This window comes from Mastigoproctus giganteus, chromosome 11 (genome assembly GCF_048544385.1).
Source record: "Mastigoproctus giganteus isolate SK-2022 chromosome 11, ASM4854438v1, whole genome shotgun sequence".
In the NCBI taxonomy this organism is placed as follows: Eukaryota; Metazoa; Arthropoda; class Arachnida; order Uropygi; family Thelyphonidae; genus Mastigoproctus; species Mastigoproctus giganteus.
This window is the reverse complement of record NC_143585.1, coordinates 27,895,519-27,912,075: the sequence shown is the minus strand read 5'-3', so window position 1 is coordinate 27,912,075 and position 16,557 is coordinate 27,895,519. Positions and strand designations below refer to the sequence as shown.

General features: G+C 38.1%; 1 protein-coding gene across 1 annotated transcript in view; it reads left to right on the top strand.

The window, feature by feature from the left end:
* mTerf3 (mitochondrial transcription termination factor 3) overlaps positions 1 to 16,557 on the top strand; it is a 114,317-nt gene that overhangs the window by 22,994 nt on the left and 74,766 nt on the right. Inside the window, exon 3 of the mRNA XM_090385541.1 lies at positions 6,452 to 7,133. Within this exon, the coding sequence (XP_090241667.1) occupies positions 6,452 to 7,133 (682 nt within the window). The remainder of the gene's footprint in view (positions 1 to 6,451; positions 7,134 to 16,557) is intronic.

Genomic DNA, 16,557 nt, shown 5'->3' with positions numbered 1-16,557 from the left:
ACCACTCGCTGGCTAAAGGCAAATTTCCGCACGTCTATCCTACACCTGTCTTTCCTCAATTTGAATTTATGCCCTCTCAGGTGATTATTCTGAGAAAGAGGAAGAATCCCATTAGCATTGAGCATGCTCAAACCATTCAGTGCTTTATACACCTCTATCAGATCACCTCGCTGGTGCCTAGTCTCCAGACACTGTAATTTGCAAAACTTAAGCCTTTCTTCGTAAGAGCACCCCCTTTGTTCCATTCACTAATCTTGTTGCCCTTCTCTGTACTTGTTCCAGCAGCTCTACATCCTTCTTGAAATGAGGCCTCCAGACCTGTATACAGTACTCTAGGTGTGGCCTGACCATTGCCTTATACAAGGGAATAATCACCTCTTTATCCCTGCTAGAAAAATTCCTATATATCATTGACAATACACCATGAGCTACTCTTGCAGCCCGTCTGCACTGCTCAGAGAACTTCATATCTGCCTGCACAACCACCCCCAGGTCCCTTTCATTCTCTACCACTGTCAGTGTAGTACCACAGAGTTGATACGTTGCTCTGGGGTTGCTGTTTCCCATGTGTAGTACTTTACATTTGTCAATGTTAAACTTCATTTGCCACCTCTCAGCCCATCTGCTCAACCTTTCCAGATCCTGTTGCAGCAGCATAGTGTCAGTAGTGTCCTTGACAACCCTGCCTACCTTTGTATCGTCTGCAAACTTCGACATTAAGCTTGATATACCATCATCAATATCATTTATGAATACAGAAAACAATAATGGACCGAACACTGAGCCCTGAGGGACTCCACTAATAACATTAGTCCACGACGAGCAGTGTCCATTGATTACCACTCTCTGTCTTCTCCCCCTCAGCCACCCCTTTATCCACAGCAGCAATTTGCCTCCAATGTCACACTGCTCCAATTTGTGCAGCAGTCTTCCATATGCAACAGTATCAAAAGCCTTTCTAAGATCCAAGTATATAATATCAGTTATTCCCTGCATCCAGTTCCTTTGTGACTGCATCATAGTATTCAATCAAATTGGTCAGGCAAGACCTTCCCTTAACAAAACCATGCTGTGTCCGAGCTATAACTGAAGTCTTGTCTAAATGATCCTGCAGTGCTTCTTTAACTAGTGCCTCCATTAATTTTCCTGGAACAGAAGTTAAACTCACAGGTCTATAATTACTTGTGTCAGCCTTTGATCCTCCTTTGTGAATTGGGGTCACATTTGCACATCTCCAGTCTGTGGGTACCTCCCCTGAGTCCAAGGAAGCTCTCATAATTATGGCTAAGGGTTTGCTTACTTCCTCTGCTGCCTCCTTTAATATAACTGGATAGATCCCATCCACCCCGGGTGCCTTTCTTGTGTTTATCTTCAACAATTTCTCCTCCACTTTACTCTCAGTTATTACAATATTCTCTAGCTTACTGCTAGAGTTGAATACACCTCTGGCTTTCCCCTCGCTAAATAACTCCTCATGTGTGAATGTCGATGCAAAATATTCATTTAGTTTGTTAGCTACCTGAGCAGGATCATCAACAGTTGACCCATCGATATCAAGTGGAACAATCTAATTCATCCCCTTCCTTCTAGAGTTTACGTAAGTAAAGAACTCTTTGCTGTTTTTCTTTGCATCCCTTGCCAAAGATTTCTCGTAATCTGCCTTCGCCTGCCTAACCTCCTTTGTAACTTGGTTACAGATCAACTTGTATCTCTCATAGGCTTCTGTGTCATGTGTTAATTTGTATGTATCCCATGCATGTTTCTTCTCTGCCATATGCCTCATCAGTTTATCTGACATCCATTTAGGCCTAAACCTTGAACAATATTTCTTAGTTGGTATGTAAAGCCTAGTAGCTTCCAAGATAAGTTCTTTGAATGCTTCCCATTTGGAATTTGCTGTTGGTAACATCATCAGTTGGTCCCACTGTATAGAATTTAAATACTGTCTCAGTCCATTGTAGTCGCCTTTATGAAAGCAATAACCCTTCCCTTTACCCCTAATGGTAGTTACCTCTTTGAGTAAATCCCACTTCAGCACACTGTGATCACTGCCACCTAGCGGTTCATTTATCTGCAGATTCCTAATGCATGAAGAATCACTGCTAATAATCAAATCAAGAGTATTCCTCCCTCTAGTTGCCTCCCGAGCTTCCTCGAATGCTTCCTATTTAGAATTTGCTGTTGGTAACATCGCCACTGTATAGAATTTAAAAACTGTCTGAGACCACTGAAGTCACCTTTATGAAAGCAAACACCCTTCCCTTTACCCCTGAAGGTAGTCGCATCTTTCAGTACACTGTGATCACTAGTGGTTCATTTATATGCAGATTCTTAATGCATGAATAATCACTGTTGATATTCAGATCAAGAGTATTACTCACTCTGGTTGCCTCTCGAACAAGCTGCTGTAGAAAACAACCATCCAATAAATCCACAAAAATGTCTGGGAAATTAAAATCCCCTATTATAAGAAAATCTGATTTACTGGTCCACTCTAGTTCTCTTTACAGTTGTTCATTGTACTCATCAGAGTCATTAGGCCTATAGCACACTCCTACTCTCAATTTTGCTTTCCCAGTACTTATGTCACACCAAACTGACTCACCACTGCACTGTCCACCCATGTCAACTAGATGCACTTCCTTAGATTTTGTGTTTCTTAACTAACAGCATAACCCCTCTTCCCTTTCTGTACACATTGTACTCCCAAATTCCAATTCTGCATTCCTTATATCTGTGTGACACCACGTCTATGATATCCCAACAGTATCTGCTTTTTATGTCTTGACCATCACTTCATATTATTTACTGTACTCCTAGTATTGGTGTACATACAAATATACTTGCACCTGTTCTTACTCTTAGTTACTCTAACACAGCCCATGTATTTACTTGTTCCATGATGACTCCCAGCAGTCCTTAAAATCCACAGCACCTCCCTTTCCAGACTGCTGCTGATTCTAATAAAGCAGTGCAAGAATCACTTTCATCTCTTCTTGTGGCTACTGTCAATCTATTAGTCTGTGAATCTCCCCAAGCTAGCAGTTTTCCTACCAACCTAACACTGCCTTGATAGCATCAGCAAATATCCTTTCACCTTTTATATTTAATCATACCCCCATCCCTGTAAAAGCAGTCTGTTCTGTTAACAAGCACAGACCATGCTGAAAAAAATTCTACCCCATGAGCCTTGCACAGTCTCTCCAGGGCCGAATTGATTGACAAGGTTCTCATCATATACTCCCTCCTATCATGTCTGGACAGAATTGCAGACACTTTCAAATTTAACCCTAACTCATAACTTTTTTTCAACATTGACCTGTACTTATTAAGTAAGTCTGTAGATCTCTTACTCTTAATGTCATTAGTGCCAACATGTAGGACACTATCACCCTTTGTGTCCTTAAAAGATGATATCTGCTCTGCAATGTCATCAACTTTTGTCCCTGGCAGACATACCCTGGTCCTATTCCACCTATCCTTTTGCACAATATATTTCCGTCTTCTGGACAATAACCAACAACAATAACTAGCACCTGTGGGACCTGCCCTTTCTGCTCTGAAGATTGCTGCTGTGTTGCCTGATGCACAAGAGTGAGCTCTGGCATTGAGTTGGGCAACTGAGATCTTAATGGCCCCCCATTTTGATTCCTTCAAGGGCATCTGCCCTACTCTTCAAACTCTCATAGATGTCCATCAGAACACTGAGTTTGCACCTAATTTCATGACACAGTCTGCACCTAGCACAAACAAAGACATCCTCCTTGGTTAGATCATGTTCTGTTCCAGAAAGTTCCACAAACGTTTCACAAGTTGCACATTTTTTAGGCTGTGATGTGTTTGAGAATCACCTCCTGAGCCACAGCACTCCCACTACTTTGTGCACGTTGCTTTGCTGCTCTAGTTGGGGGCACAATTTCTGTTTAAATACAATTTAATTAATTAACAATGAAAATTAATAAGGTTAATAAATTTAATTGAGTAATTGGCAATGCTATACTAAGCTAATGCAATGATAGGTAATGTACTATCTGGTTTTACATTATACCTTATGCTGTCAAGTTACACTATACTGTAACAATGACAATGTTAAATTAGTTATACCCTTAGCTAAATACAAAAGATATATAACCAAAAAGTGATTAAAGACTTCAAACTACTTATTTATTACAATTAAAACCCTACTATTCTTCTGCACTATTGGTTTACATGCTGCGATATTTGCAACAAAACACCGATACAATAGCAATATGAGTAGCAAGTCATAACTTACAAAATTACTAGCTAAATTTAAAAAATAGCTAATGAATGCTACTTAGCTTATTTAATCTATTTTTAGAACACAATTTAATATATTAATTAATCCAGAATACGATAAAAACTTTGAAAAAAACTTATCCATTTGCAGGAGCTCAAAAAAAGTCTACGTCTTCCTTAATACTAAGTGGGATCACCTTTTTAAAGGTGACCTCAGTCATCATTAATTTCTTAACTAAACATCCATTTTCTTGAAATTTACTGGCACTTGTGGACATCATGAGAGATTTTCTGATGTTTTTTTGGGGAGACAAAGCACAACTTTAAAAATACCAGTTTTGTAGGAGGGGCAACTGTGTTAAGAAAGCCAATGCTTGTTCATTAGCCAGTCTAGTAAAATACATGGTACCTATAAAGTTATTGTGCACTTTAAAACTGGATAACTTAGGTTTTATGTGAGAAAAAAAAACAATCTGTAAAATGCATTGGCATTGGCAGGGTAATTTATTTTAGTTTTTATCCACAAAAATAATTCCTTAATTCAGTATAGTTTTGTTTAATTTTTTTTTTTTTTTTTTCAGATAATCTACCATACAAGAGATAGGTTCAGTGAAGAGAAAGTGAACTGTGTCTGCTGGCTAGCAGAGCTTAAGTCCATATCAGTGGTTAGAAAAAAATTTACAACAGTGGTTCGCAAACTACTGAGATATACGGACCCTTTCAAATATCAAAAAAAGTTTGTGGACCCCTATAAATAACATATACATAATTATGTTATATGCATATATATATATATATATGGTTGACCACCAGTTTGCAGAACTCCCCCCCCCTTCCCCCCGGGACTGGTCTTCAGACCCACAGGGGTCCGTGGACCCCAGTTTTGGGAACTCTGATTTACAACATATTACACAATGGAAGTACTGCCCAGAAATTCAATCTCAAACTGGATGAAGAAACTTAAAGAGACTGGTTTCTTTAATGATAAGCTACAAACTGTAAGGCTCAGATTAAATGAGGAGACTGTGGAATCTCTCGATGAAGCATTATAGCAAAGCCTGCAAAAATCATTAAATAAGGGCATCTCTGGAACTTGGTGTACTGAAAGTAATGGCACATACAAAATTCTTAAGAGTGAAATTGCACATGAAACCTTAAAAGATTCAAGTGCATCAACTGCTGCTGGAAGAGGACTGCCATGCAAGATATTAGCTTTCTGTCATGAGTTTAATAAAAACATTGAAAACAGGACAATCTAATGGTTAGTGATGAAGCAGCATTTCACATTAGTGGTAAGGTTAAGCCTCATAATGGCTATATTTGGGGAACACAGAAACCATGAGAAGTCTGAAAACATGAAAAGGGATTCCCCCAAAGTCAATGTTTGGTGTGCCTTGGGAAAAACACAAATAAGTGGTTCTTTCTTTTTTAAAGAAACAGTGATTAATGGTGATAGATATCTTGCAGTGCTACAGAATTTTTTATTCCTGAACTAAGACAATTAAGAATTGAAGCCAATAGTGTTTCAGCACAATGGTGCTTCTTTTTACTTTATTTGGAATGTTCGATAATTTTTAAATAAAGTCTTCCCAAACAGATGATCAGCAGAGGTAGGTCAATTGCTTGGCCAGCTTGTACGCCCAATTTGTCCCCATTGAACTTTTTTTTCCGGGGGCATGTTAAAAGTGTGATTTACTGCTCAAAAAACCTCGCTCTTTAAATGGTCTTCATACCAGGATCACAAATGCAGTTAATGCACTAACTGAAACAACTGGAGAACATGTTTATGGAATTGTAAAATTGTACCGCACTTTGTATCAGTAATGGTGGGGGTTATGTTTAATCTTAATAAGCTTATGATTACAAACCCTAAAAACTAGAATAAATTACTTTTCAAATACATTTTACAGATTGTTCTTGTCTTGTATAGAATCTAAGTTATTGCAGTTTTAAAGCCAATTTTACACAAGGACTTTTTGGACACTCTATATAAGAAGTAATATTTTCTAAAATCCGAAGAAAAGGTCTCTCTTTTATCACTCTTTCTAATGGCATTACCATTGTCTGAATATTGACAGTATTGTGTGCGTGTATGTGTGCACATGTATACATACACCACTACTTTCTGTTTATGTATTTATATATATTTTTTTTAATTTTGAACCTTCACTAAATTAATTTTATTTTGTTTTAGTTCACTTCCAGTTGAAAAAGGACTTAAAAAAATTGCCAATGGACAGTACTTCATTGATATCTTACATGCAACTCATCCTGAACTGCAAGCACCTCTCCAGAGTAGATCAGATGGTTCAGATTCTGATGATCCATCCCCACTGAGTGATATTGATTATTCAGATGATGAAATAGCACATTCTGATCTCAGAGTTCAAAATGAGTTATCCTCATCTACTGCTAAACCATCCAGTCTTACAGAATGTTTAAGTCACTCAGAATCACTTCAGAAATTGGTAGACCTGGGAATGGACCTGTCACAAATTGAAAAACAAACTGATGTTGCAGAATATATCAAGCAGTTAGATTTTGAAAAACATATTAAAGAACATATTCAGTTTCTTGATAATATTGGTTTGCCATCAGACAGACTTGGAAAATTCTTAACAAAAAATCCTAAGATATTCAAAGTGTCATTTGATAAACTTCAAGCTCGCATTAAGTATTTAGAATGTAAAAATTTTAGTAGAGATGACATTGTAAAAATAATAACGACTGCTCCATATTTTCTGATGTTTTCAACCAAAAGAATTGATGAAGTTCTGGGATACTTTCAAAAGCAGTTTTCTTTGAGTGGTGATGATGTCAGGTCGATAACTAGAAAAATACCAAAACTTGTGCTGTGGAATATGCAACATATTAAAGTAAGTTATTCCTTTTTTTATGTAAAATACTTAGAATACTATTATGGTTATGCTGTATACTCTGTGAAAGTTATTTCACTTGTCCCTAAGAAGAAAGATGCCATTTTTGTTGAATGGCATCTTTCTTGGGGGGGGGATTCTGGAAAGTAGCTATACAAAATTTTATTTTTGAGCAGATAAAAACATCATAATATTAATTTTATACATAATTGCTACAAAAATTTGAGCACTTGTCCTATTTGTGGATAAGTCAATGGATACTTGCTGTGAAAAAATAGTAATCAAACATAGTAGCCAGGATGGTTGTTTGGTTACTATTCTACTTCTGTACATCTTCAAGCACAAATTTTCTTTCCTGAAAGATGTTTCACTAATCTAAAAAGCATGGTAGGCTGAGTGGAGGGGGAAACTCTGGACTATGCTATGGGTGTCCACAATCTTCAATCCATCCTACTTGAACCACTCCTGTGTTAAAATGGTTGTGTGTGTATGTGCAATTGCTTTGAAGTAAGATCACACATTTTGTAGAGTTCCTAATCGCTGCTGATGTTGTATTCACCATATGCACTAAGTTTGTGGTGAATTTCTGTGGGTGTCCATTGCTGTATAAAAACTAGATGATGCTTCACACTTTAGTGTTTTTCCATATTTCTACTGATGTCACATGCATTGAATGTATGTGAAGAAATCTGCTGAACGAGCACACATTTGAAAAGTTTGTATCTAAATTTCTGGACATTCCTTGTATGTATTTGTGTAATTTCATAGAAATTTTTATGCAAAATTTTTTAAAATTAAAAAGATAACATTTTTTCTGAAACAGAAATGTCAGTTTTATTAAAATAAAATATAAATTATGAAAAACTGGCATTTCCACTTCAATTACTAAATGTTACTTATACTTCTTTGTATAAGAGCAACATTAAATTTTATGCTGATTAACAAAAAACACTAGTATAGTGAATTAGTATTTTATTTATTTATACTTAGATGAAGTTACTCAACTTTTTATACCTTTAAAGCATTATTGTTATTTGATTAAAGTGGATGACTACTCAGTTGAAATCTCTAACAAAAAAAAAAAAAAAGAAGAAAATTGCATTGCAAAAATAGAGAGTAAGAAATACTAAGCCAGGCTTTATTAATATTTATATGTCAGCCTTCCTTTAAGCTTGCAAGTACTATTGTCCCAGTATTGGAAATTAGATGACTCTATGATCATAGAAAATGAATTGGTAGAAAAATTTTCGTGTTTGGAGATGAAAAGAGATGATTTCTGATGAGATTTATCCAGTGATATTAAAGGACTCATCAGAATGTATTTTGAAAAAACCCTCTGAGAACATCAGTAAATTTTACCTCTCGAGCATCGTTGCCAGAATTGATGTCTTAGCTGATAAGTACGCCACTGTGGATGTTAAGGGCTGTGGAGATTTAGAAGGGGTTGGCCACTCCACCTTATGAAAGAACATATTAATGGATGGCTGGATGGTGGCTTTTTTCTTTTCATTGTAGATTTCTTTGTAGCAAGCAAGCATATCATTCACCCCTCTGTTAACTTTTAAGAATCGTTCGCTCAGGATCCATCTTCTGAAACCTCGCCATTGCCGATGCAATTTCACGAAATGCCATTGCCATCTCTCTGAGGATGAAGCATCTCGGCAAGTCAATAAGTTCTTCGTTGGATAATTCCTTCTCTTCTTCCTCTATTAACTCCTCCATGTCTTTGGCATCAACCTCCAACTGAAGTAACTCTGCAACCTTTACAATCTTATCTGTAACCTCTTCATATGATTCCTCTTTTCCAAATCCTTCAAAGCCTTTTACGTGCCGTGGGCATATTTTCTTCCATGCTCCATTTAAACAGCTTTTAGTAATTTCTGCCCAGGCTTTATTAATGTTTAAGATGGCATGGTAAATAGTGTAAGATTTCCAAAAGTCTCTTAACGTAAAATTTTTCTCATAGTCTACGGCAGACAATGCCTGAGCAAATGTTATGCATAAATAGCATGCTTTTAAATCCGAAATAGCAAAATAACACCATGATCCATAGGTAGGATGAGTAAAGTCATGTTTGACGGCAGAAATATGACTCTCACGTTCAAATTGAAATCAGCTAGATGCGTAGGATGTCCACGAGCATTATCTAATAGAAGAAAAATCTTGAAAGGAACATCGTTGTCTTTACAATATTTTTGAACCCCCGGGAATGAAGCAGCAATTAAACCAATCCTCAAAGAGAGATATTATTATCCACGCTCTCTGGTTCGATTGGAAATGCATGGGTAGGGTGGCTTTATTGATGCTTTTAACTGCATGAGGATTTCCAGAAGTACACAAGCAGTGGTTTTAATCTGTAATCTCCCGCTGCATTAGCCCCAAGCAAGAGCGTGGTCCTATCTTCTGAAGCCTTGAAACCTGGCATTGTCTTTTCCTCTTTGCCAATGTATGTTCGATCCGGCATTTTTTTTCCAATACAGAGCAGTCTCGTCAATGTTAAAAATTGCTGCATTCATAGCTGCCTTCATCAATAATTTTTTCCAACACATCCCAAAATTTCTCTGCAGCTGCAGAATTGGCACTGGCGACTTCACCGCATACTTTAACATTGTGGAAACCAGCACGATGCTTGAACCTATTAAACCACCCGTTGCTTGTCAAGAACTTGGGTTGGGGGCCATACTTATCCTTAATATCTTTATAAATACTTGCTGCTTTTGCTTGAATGGTCATTAGACTCAGGGGCACTCGCTTCTGAATCTGATTTTCCATCCATATTTTTAACAGCTGTTCCATCTTCGATATAGCACTTGAACGCTGTTTTGTGAATACTGTTGATCTTAAGTGTGTTGATCCTTTGACATGTTCTTTTATACGTGCACTGTCCTTTAAAATAGTATTTACTGTTGAAGCAGCGAGACCTAATTACCTTGCAATAGATGACAAACTTTGCCCTGCTTTGTGCTACTTAATCATCTTCATTTCTAAATCAATTTTGTTTCGTTTCCTGGCACTACCACCCTTGCACTTTTCATTGGTCGCTTTCTCTTCATCATTGTAATACGTAAATAGGAATGAAGAGAAGTTTCTGAAAATTTGTTTTTTATATGATTGAAGATTTCAGTGAAGGGGAACACATTTCAGCATAATAGCGTAAAAACCCACACGATTGAAATTATCGGTATTATCACAAATGCAATAAGATCGAGTTTACTATCTGTTTATAATTAGATGCACTAAGAGAAAAGCCCAATAAACCGGAAAGTGCAAATTGTTTTTATTGTTTTTTGGTCGTGACTTCCAGAAACATGCTTTAGAAAAATATCACAAAGATGTTCCAAATTGATTCTTATAATGGGAACATATGATAATGATGAAAGTAGTGCAATTGCCATTATAAATATGAGTTTTTAGAGAGATAAATAGCTTAGTAATATAACAAAATTTTCAACTTCCAAGGACTTGGAACGAATTACAAAAAAAAAAAAAAAAAAACCCAATGTTATTGGGTTCACATTACGATATTTTCACTATACCTCCATTTATCCCTACGGGATACAAAATATGTTTCTGTGATTTTTTTTCAGTTTGCACTGGCTGGCAAAAACTTACGTAAAGTCAAATTTCCGTAAGTCGAGTATTATGCAAGTCGGGGAGTTCTTGTATTTATACTACATGCAATAATTAAAATCTGAGAGTAAAAGACTATACAGGGTGTTTCAGTTAAACGTTTCAGAACTTCTAAGAGGGGTAGGGTACATCCTGACAACTCGAAATCATATAGCAATGTGGGGTCGGAAATGCTTTCCTGAAGCGGTGTTGTACACAGAAGCACCATAAAGAAAAGAGACCGTAAGTGAGAAATCGTTTTAATAATACATGAAAAGAAGCAAAAGGTACATGGATTAAAGTAAGTGTTCGAAGTTTCTTCCACGGGCTACAATGCACGCCTCACATCTCCGACGCATGGACATCCGAACATTCTGGAATACTCCAGGCGAATTTCGAATTTCTTCGGCAGCTACTGCGATTCTTGCAACCAGCTCCTCAGCATTGTCAACAGGGGTGTCATAAACTAGTGATTTCATATGACCCCAGAAATAAAAATCAAGACATGATAGGTCGGTTGACCGAGCAGGCCAACGCACGGGACCACCACGTCCGATCCACTGTTGACCAAATGTGACATCCAGGTAGTTACGAACATCTCCGCTATAATGGGCAGGGGCTCCATCGTGTTGGAACCACATTGTCTGTTGCGTCGATGCAGAAATCTGTTCATCTCTCAAAAGTTGTGGCAATACTTGCTGCAGAAAGATCAAGTAGATAGGTCCGGTTAGACGACACGGTAACAGGTAAGGTCCGATGAGGTGATCTCCCATAATACCGGCCCATACATTGACCGAAAATCGAATCTGTGTTGCACGACGTCGTATTGCATGCAGGTTCTCGACCGCCCAGATATGGTCGTTACGCATGTTGAAAATTCCTTCCCTTGTGAAGGATGCCTCATCGGAAAACAACACTTCAGCAGGAAAAAGGGGATTTGTAGCACATTTTCCAAGATACCACTGTGCGAAAGCAATACGAGGTGCATAATCCTCCGGTTGCTGTGTCTGGACACGCTGCACGTGAAACGGATGCATGTCTTGTTCTCGGAGAATCCTCCAGGCGCTGCAATGGGAAACCCCGACTGCGTTTGCTAGACTTCGTGTACTCATTCTTGGATTCCCCTGTACATGCTGCAGCACATTCTGTTTGACGGCTGGAGTCCGTGGTGTTCTTACCCTGTCCCTGTCAGCTCTTTCAAATGAACCTCTCTCAGCTAACCTCTGGTGCAGTCTTGCAAAGAAATTATGACTGGGAATACGCCTCGTCGGATATCGTTCCGCGTACAAACGCTGTGCGGCTGGCCCGCTACAATTTGCAGCCCCGTACGCCAAATGCATATCGGCTAACTCTGCGTTCGTATAATCATCCATCCTACTAACTTGGCGTTCTTGTTCAAGAAATTTGAAATTCGCCTGGAGTATTCCAGAATGTTTGGATGTCCATGCGTCGGAGATGTGAGGCGTGCATGTAGCCCGTGGAAGAAACTTCGAACACTTACTTTAATCCATGTACCTTTTGCTTCTTTTCATGTATTATTAAAACGATTTCTCACTTACGGTCTCTTTTCTTTATGGTGCTTCTGTGTACAACACCGCTTCAGGAAAGCATTTCCGACCCCACATTGCTATATGATTTCGAGTTGTCAGGATGTACCCTACCCCTCTTAGAAGTTCTGAAACGTTTAACTGAAACACCCTGTATACAATGAAAATTTTAAATTTTTAAAAATAAAAACTTTATTCACTAAAATTATAATAAAATGAAATATATTAGTTGCAACGCAGGAGCCTTTGACAATGAATATTGTTTCTACCAGCAGTTATTTTTGCTGTGACAGCCTCTTAACCCCACACATGCCTGGGAAGTTAGCATCAATAGAGGCATATGATGCAAGAAAGCAAGCATATACAGCATCAACCAAAAAAAAAAAAACTTCCCATTTCACCCATCCATTTTCTCCAAAAGTTTGTCCAGTTCTTCCTTGAATTTATTTAAGCTATCAGCTTCCACAGATGGAAGTTGATAGCTTAAATAAATGACAGACGGAAGTTTGTTCCAGCAATCAACTACCTGCTGGCTAAAGGCAAATTTCCACACATCTATATTACTACTGTCTTTCTTTAATTTGAGTTTTAATGCCCTCAGGTTTGAAATCTGAGCAAGAGGAAGAATCCCATCAGCATTGAGCCTGCTCAAACCATTCAAGGCCTTATACACCTCTGTCAGGTGCCTAGGCCCCAGATGCTGCAATTTATTTAATTTAATTAATTTTGTATATTTATCAATGACATTGATGAAGGTATATTAGGCTTAATGTCGAAGTTTGCAGATGATACAAAGTTTGGCATACTGTCATTAACAACTCTGCCAACCTTTGCAGATGATACAAAGGTTAGCAGAGTTGTTAATGACAGTATGCAACAGGATCTAGAAAAGTTGGGCAGATGGGCTGAGCAGTGGCATCTGAAGTTTAACATTGACAGATGTAAAGTACTGCATATGGGTAGCGGTAACCCCAGAAAAAATGTACCAACTGTGTGGTACTACGCCCAGGGTAGTGGAGAATGAAAAAAACCTGGGTGTAATTGTGCAGTCAGATATGAAGTTTTCTGAGTAATGCAGACAGGCTGCCAGAGCAGGTCATAGGATCTTGTAAATGTATACAGGAATTTTGCTAGCAAGAATAAGGAGGTGATTATCCCCTTGTATAAACAGGTCTGGAGGTCTCATTTTTGTAAGATTTAGAGTTATTAGAATGAGTACAGAGAAGGACAACAAGACAGGTGAGTGGAACAAAGGGGTACTCTTACCAAGAAAGGATGAAGTTCTGCAAATTGCAAGGTCTAGAGACTAGACACCTCTGAGGTGATCTGCTTGCAATGTATAAACCCTTGAATGGTTTGAGCCTGTTCAACCTGTTGGAACATAGTCTATTATACCTTTTGCAATCCAAAAAGATTGTCCCATCACACTTTCAACTAGTGGGACAGTTTTGCATTTTTTTCAAGAAATATTTCAATATTTCCATTGTGGCCAGTGCTCTGACTTGGGCTGATAGTAGTGCACCTATGTTATCCATAGTTACAAATCTTGCAAAAAATATCTCCACAACATTTTCATAATTAGCATTAGCATTAGTAGAGGCATGTGATGCAGGAAAGCAATTTTATACAGCATCACCAAAAAAAAAATAATAAAAATAAAAATAAACTTCCCATTTCACCCACCCATTTGCTCCAAAAGTTTGTCCACTGTGTGGAAGTTTGTTCTAGCAATCAGCTACCCACTGGCTAAAGGCAAATTTCCTCACATCTATTTTACAACTGTCTTTCCTCAATTTGAGTTTATGCCCCCCTCAGGTTTGTAATCTGAGCAAGAGGAAGAAAAGGTGCTTCCATAGCCAGGTGGGCAGAAGCAGCAGGGCGTAGCACATGCTTCTTGATTAGACCGGGGTTCGAGCCCATGACCACCAAATACGGAGGATGCGGAATGATCAGGGAATGACCACCGCATATCCCCGGAGCAATGTGGCCTTAGTTGCTAATGATCCTAAAAACCAAATAACAAACATAACAACAGAGGAAGAATCCCATCAGCATTGAGCCTCCTCAAACCTTTGAAGACCTATACAACTCGTAGGTGCGTAGTTTCCAGATGCTGCAATTTACAGAAATTAAGCCTTTCTTGGTAAGAGCACCCATTTGTTCCCCTCACCAGTCTTGTTGTCCTTTGTACTCTTTCTGGGGTTACTACTACCCATATACAGGCAACTCCCGTATAAAACGGTACTTCTACAACAAGGTTTCGCTCTAACATGGTTTGAGAATTGCTGAACATGGTATTTTTGAGCTTTTGGGCTAGGAAAACTCTGCTATTATGTTAGATATAATTTCCATTCCTTTTTGTCAATCCCTGTTGGCCGACCAGGCTAGCCAGGTGTGTAAAGTGCCTGCCTGGCAACCCAAAGGTCGTGGGTTCGAATCCCGCCTCGGGCTTGGATCAAAGTACTGCAAAAACCTTGGGAGGTGCACTATGGCCACAGAAGCCGATGCGCCAACAACTACAAAAAAAAAAAAAAAAAATCCCTGTTGTTGACTCACTAGTTGTTATCGCCTTCATGATATTTTTCTAAAGCACATTTCTGGAGGTCACTACCATAAAACAACAAAACAATTTGCAGTTTCCGGTTTATTGGTCTTTTCTGTTAGTGTAATCAATTATAAATGGGTAGTAAACTCAATCTTCTTGCATTTGCTATAGTACCAGTAGCTGGAATTCTGTGGGTTTTCACGTTATTATGGTGAAATGTGTTTCCCCTTCCATGAAATATTCAATCATATAAAAAACAAATAAATTTTCAGAACCTCATTACTTCATATCGTATTTGTTGCAACTTGTGCGTGCCATGTTCTTTGTTATTAATTGCTTATCATTTTTACTGTTTTAAATTTTACAACCAAAAAAAAAAAGTCAGTGAACAGAAATATCAATTGGTATGTACGTATTACAGTACGTATTAATTAAGCTATTTATGTAAGTGTAAATTTATTTTTATTTTGCTAACTGGAAAATATTCTTCTGATTTTCACGTATCATTTAAAGCGGAGGTCCGCTGTGTTTTGTTGGGAGATCCCTGGGTTAGGTTTTGTTCTATTGAACTTGTGCTTGTTTGAGACCATAAAAAATAATTGACTTCAAAGAGTGCAGTTCGTGACATTTAAAGAGAGCAGAAGGTACATGAAATTTAGATGCTGCAGAAGAGATTGTGCTTAGCAGTGATGAAGAGGAAGAAAATTAAATGAACATACATTATATCACATAAGTATCACAGTTTGTATAGTAAGACGTTCATTCAGTTATTACTATTATAAAAATAAAGTTAAAATATTAAGTTATTACTACTATAAAAATTAAGTTTCCGATAGTTATAAAAAAAATGGCGTATTTTTGTTAGCTTTTGGAACATAACCCTCTTTTTGTACTAGATCTTAGTTCCATATAACACGGTTTCGCATCACACGAGATTTTGTAGGAATTAACTACCATGTTATACGAGGGTTACCCGTACAGTACTTTGCATTTGTAAATGTTAAACATTAGTTGCCAGCTCTCAACCCATCCACCAAACTTTTCTAGGTCCTGTTGCATACTGTCATTAGCAACCCTGCCAACCTTTGTATCATCTGCAAACTTTGACATTAAGCCTGATATACTTTCATCAATATCATTGATAAATGTACAAAACAACAATCTGTTCAACACCGAACCCTGGGGCACTTCATCATCGGCGCCTCTGTAGCCAGGTGGGAAGGAGCAGCAGTGCATAGCACACGCTTCTTGATTACACCGGGGTTCGAGCCTGTCACCACCAAATACGGAAGATGTGGAAAGGTCGGGAAATGACCACCGCATATCCCGGAGCAATATGGCCTTAGTTGCTAATGCTCCAAATAACAAACAAACAAACTTCATCACCACTCTCTGCCTCCTCCCACTCAACCACCCTTTATCCATAGCAGCAACTTGCACTTAATGCCATACTGCTCCAACTTGTACAGTAGTCTTCCATGTGCAACACTATCAAAAGCTTTCCTAAAATCGAAATATATGGTATCAAAATTATTTTCTGCATCCAGTTCCTTTATGACCGCATCATAGTATCCAATCAAATTTGTCAGACAAGACTTCCCCTTAATAAACTCATGCTGTGTTTGAACTATAACTGCAGTCTTGTCTAGCTTATCCTGCATTGCTTCTTTAATCAGCAACTCCATTACTTTCCCTGGAACAGAAGTTAAACTGACAGGTGTGT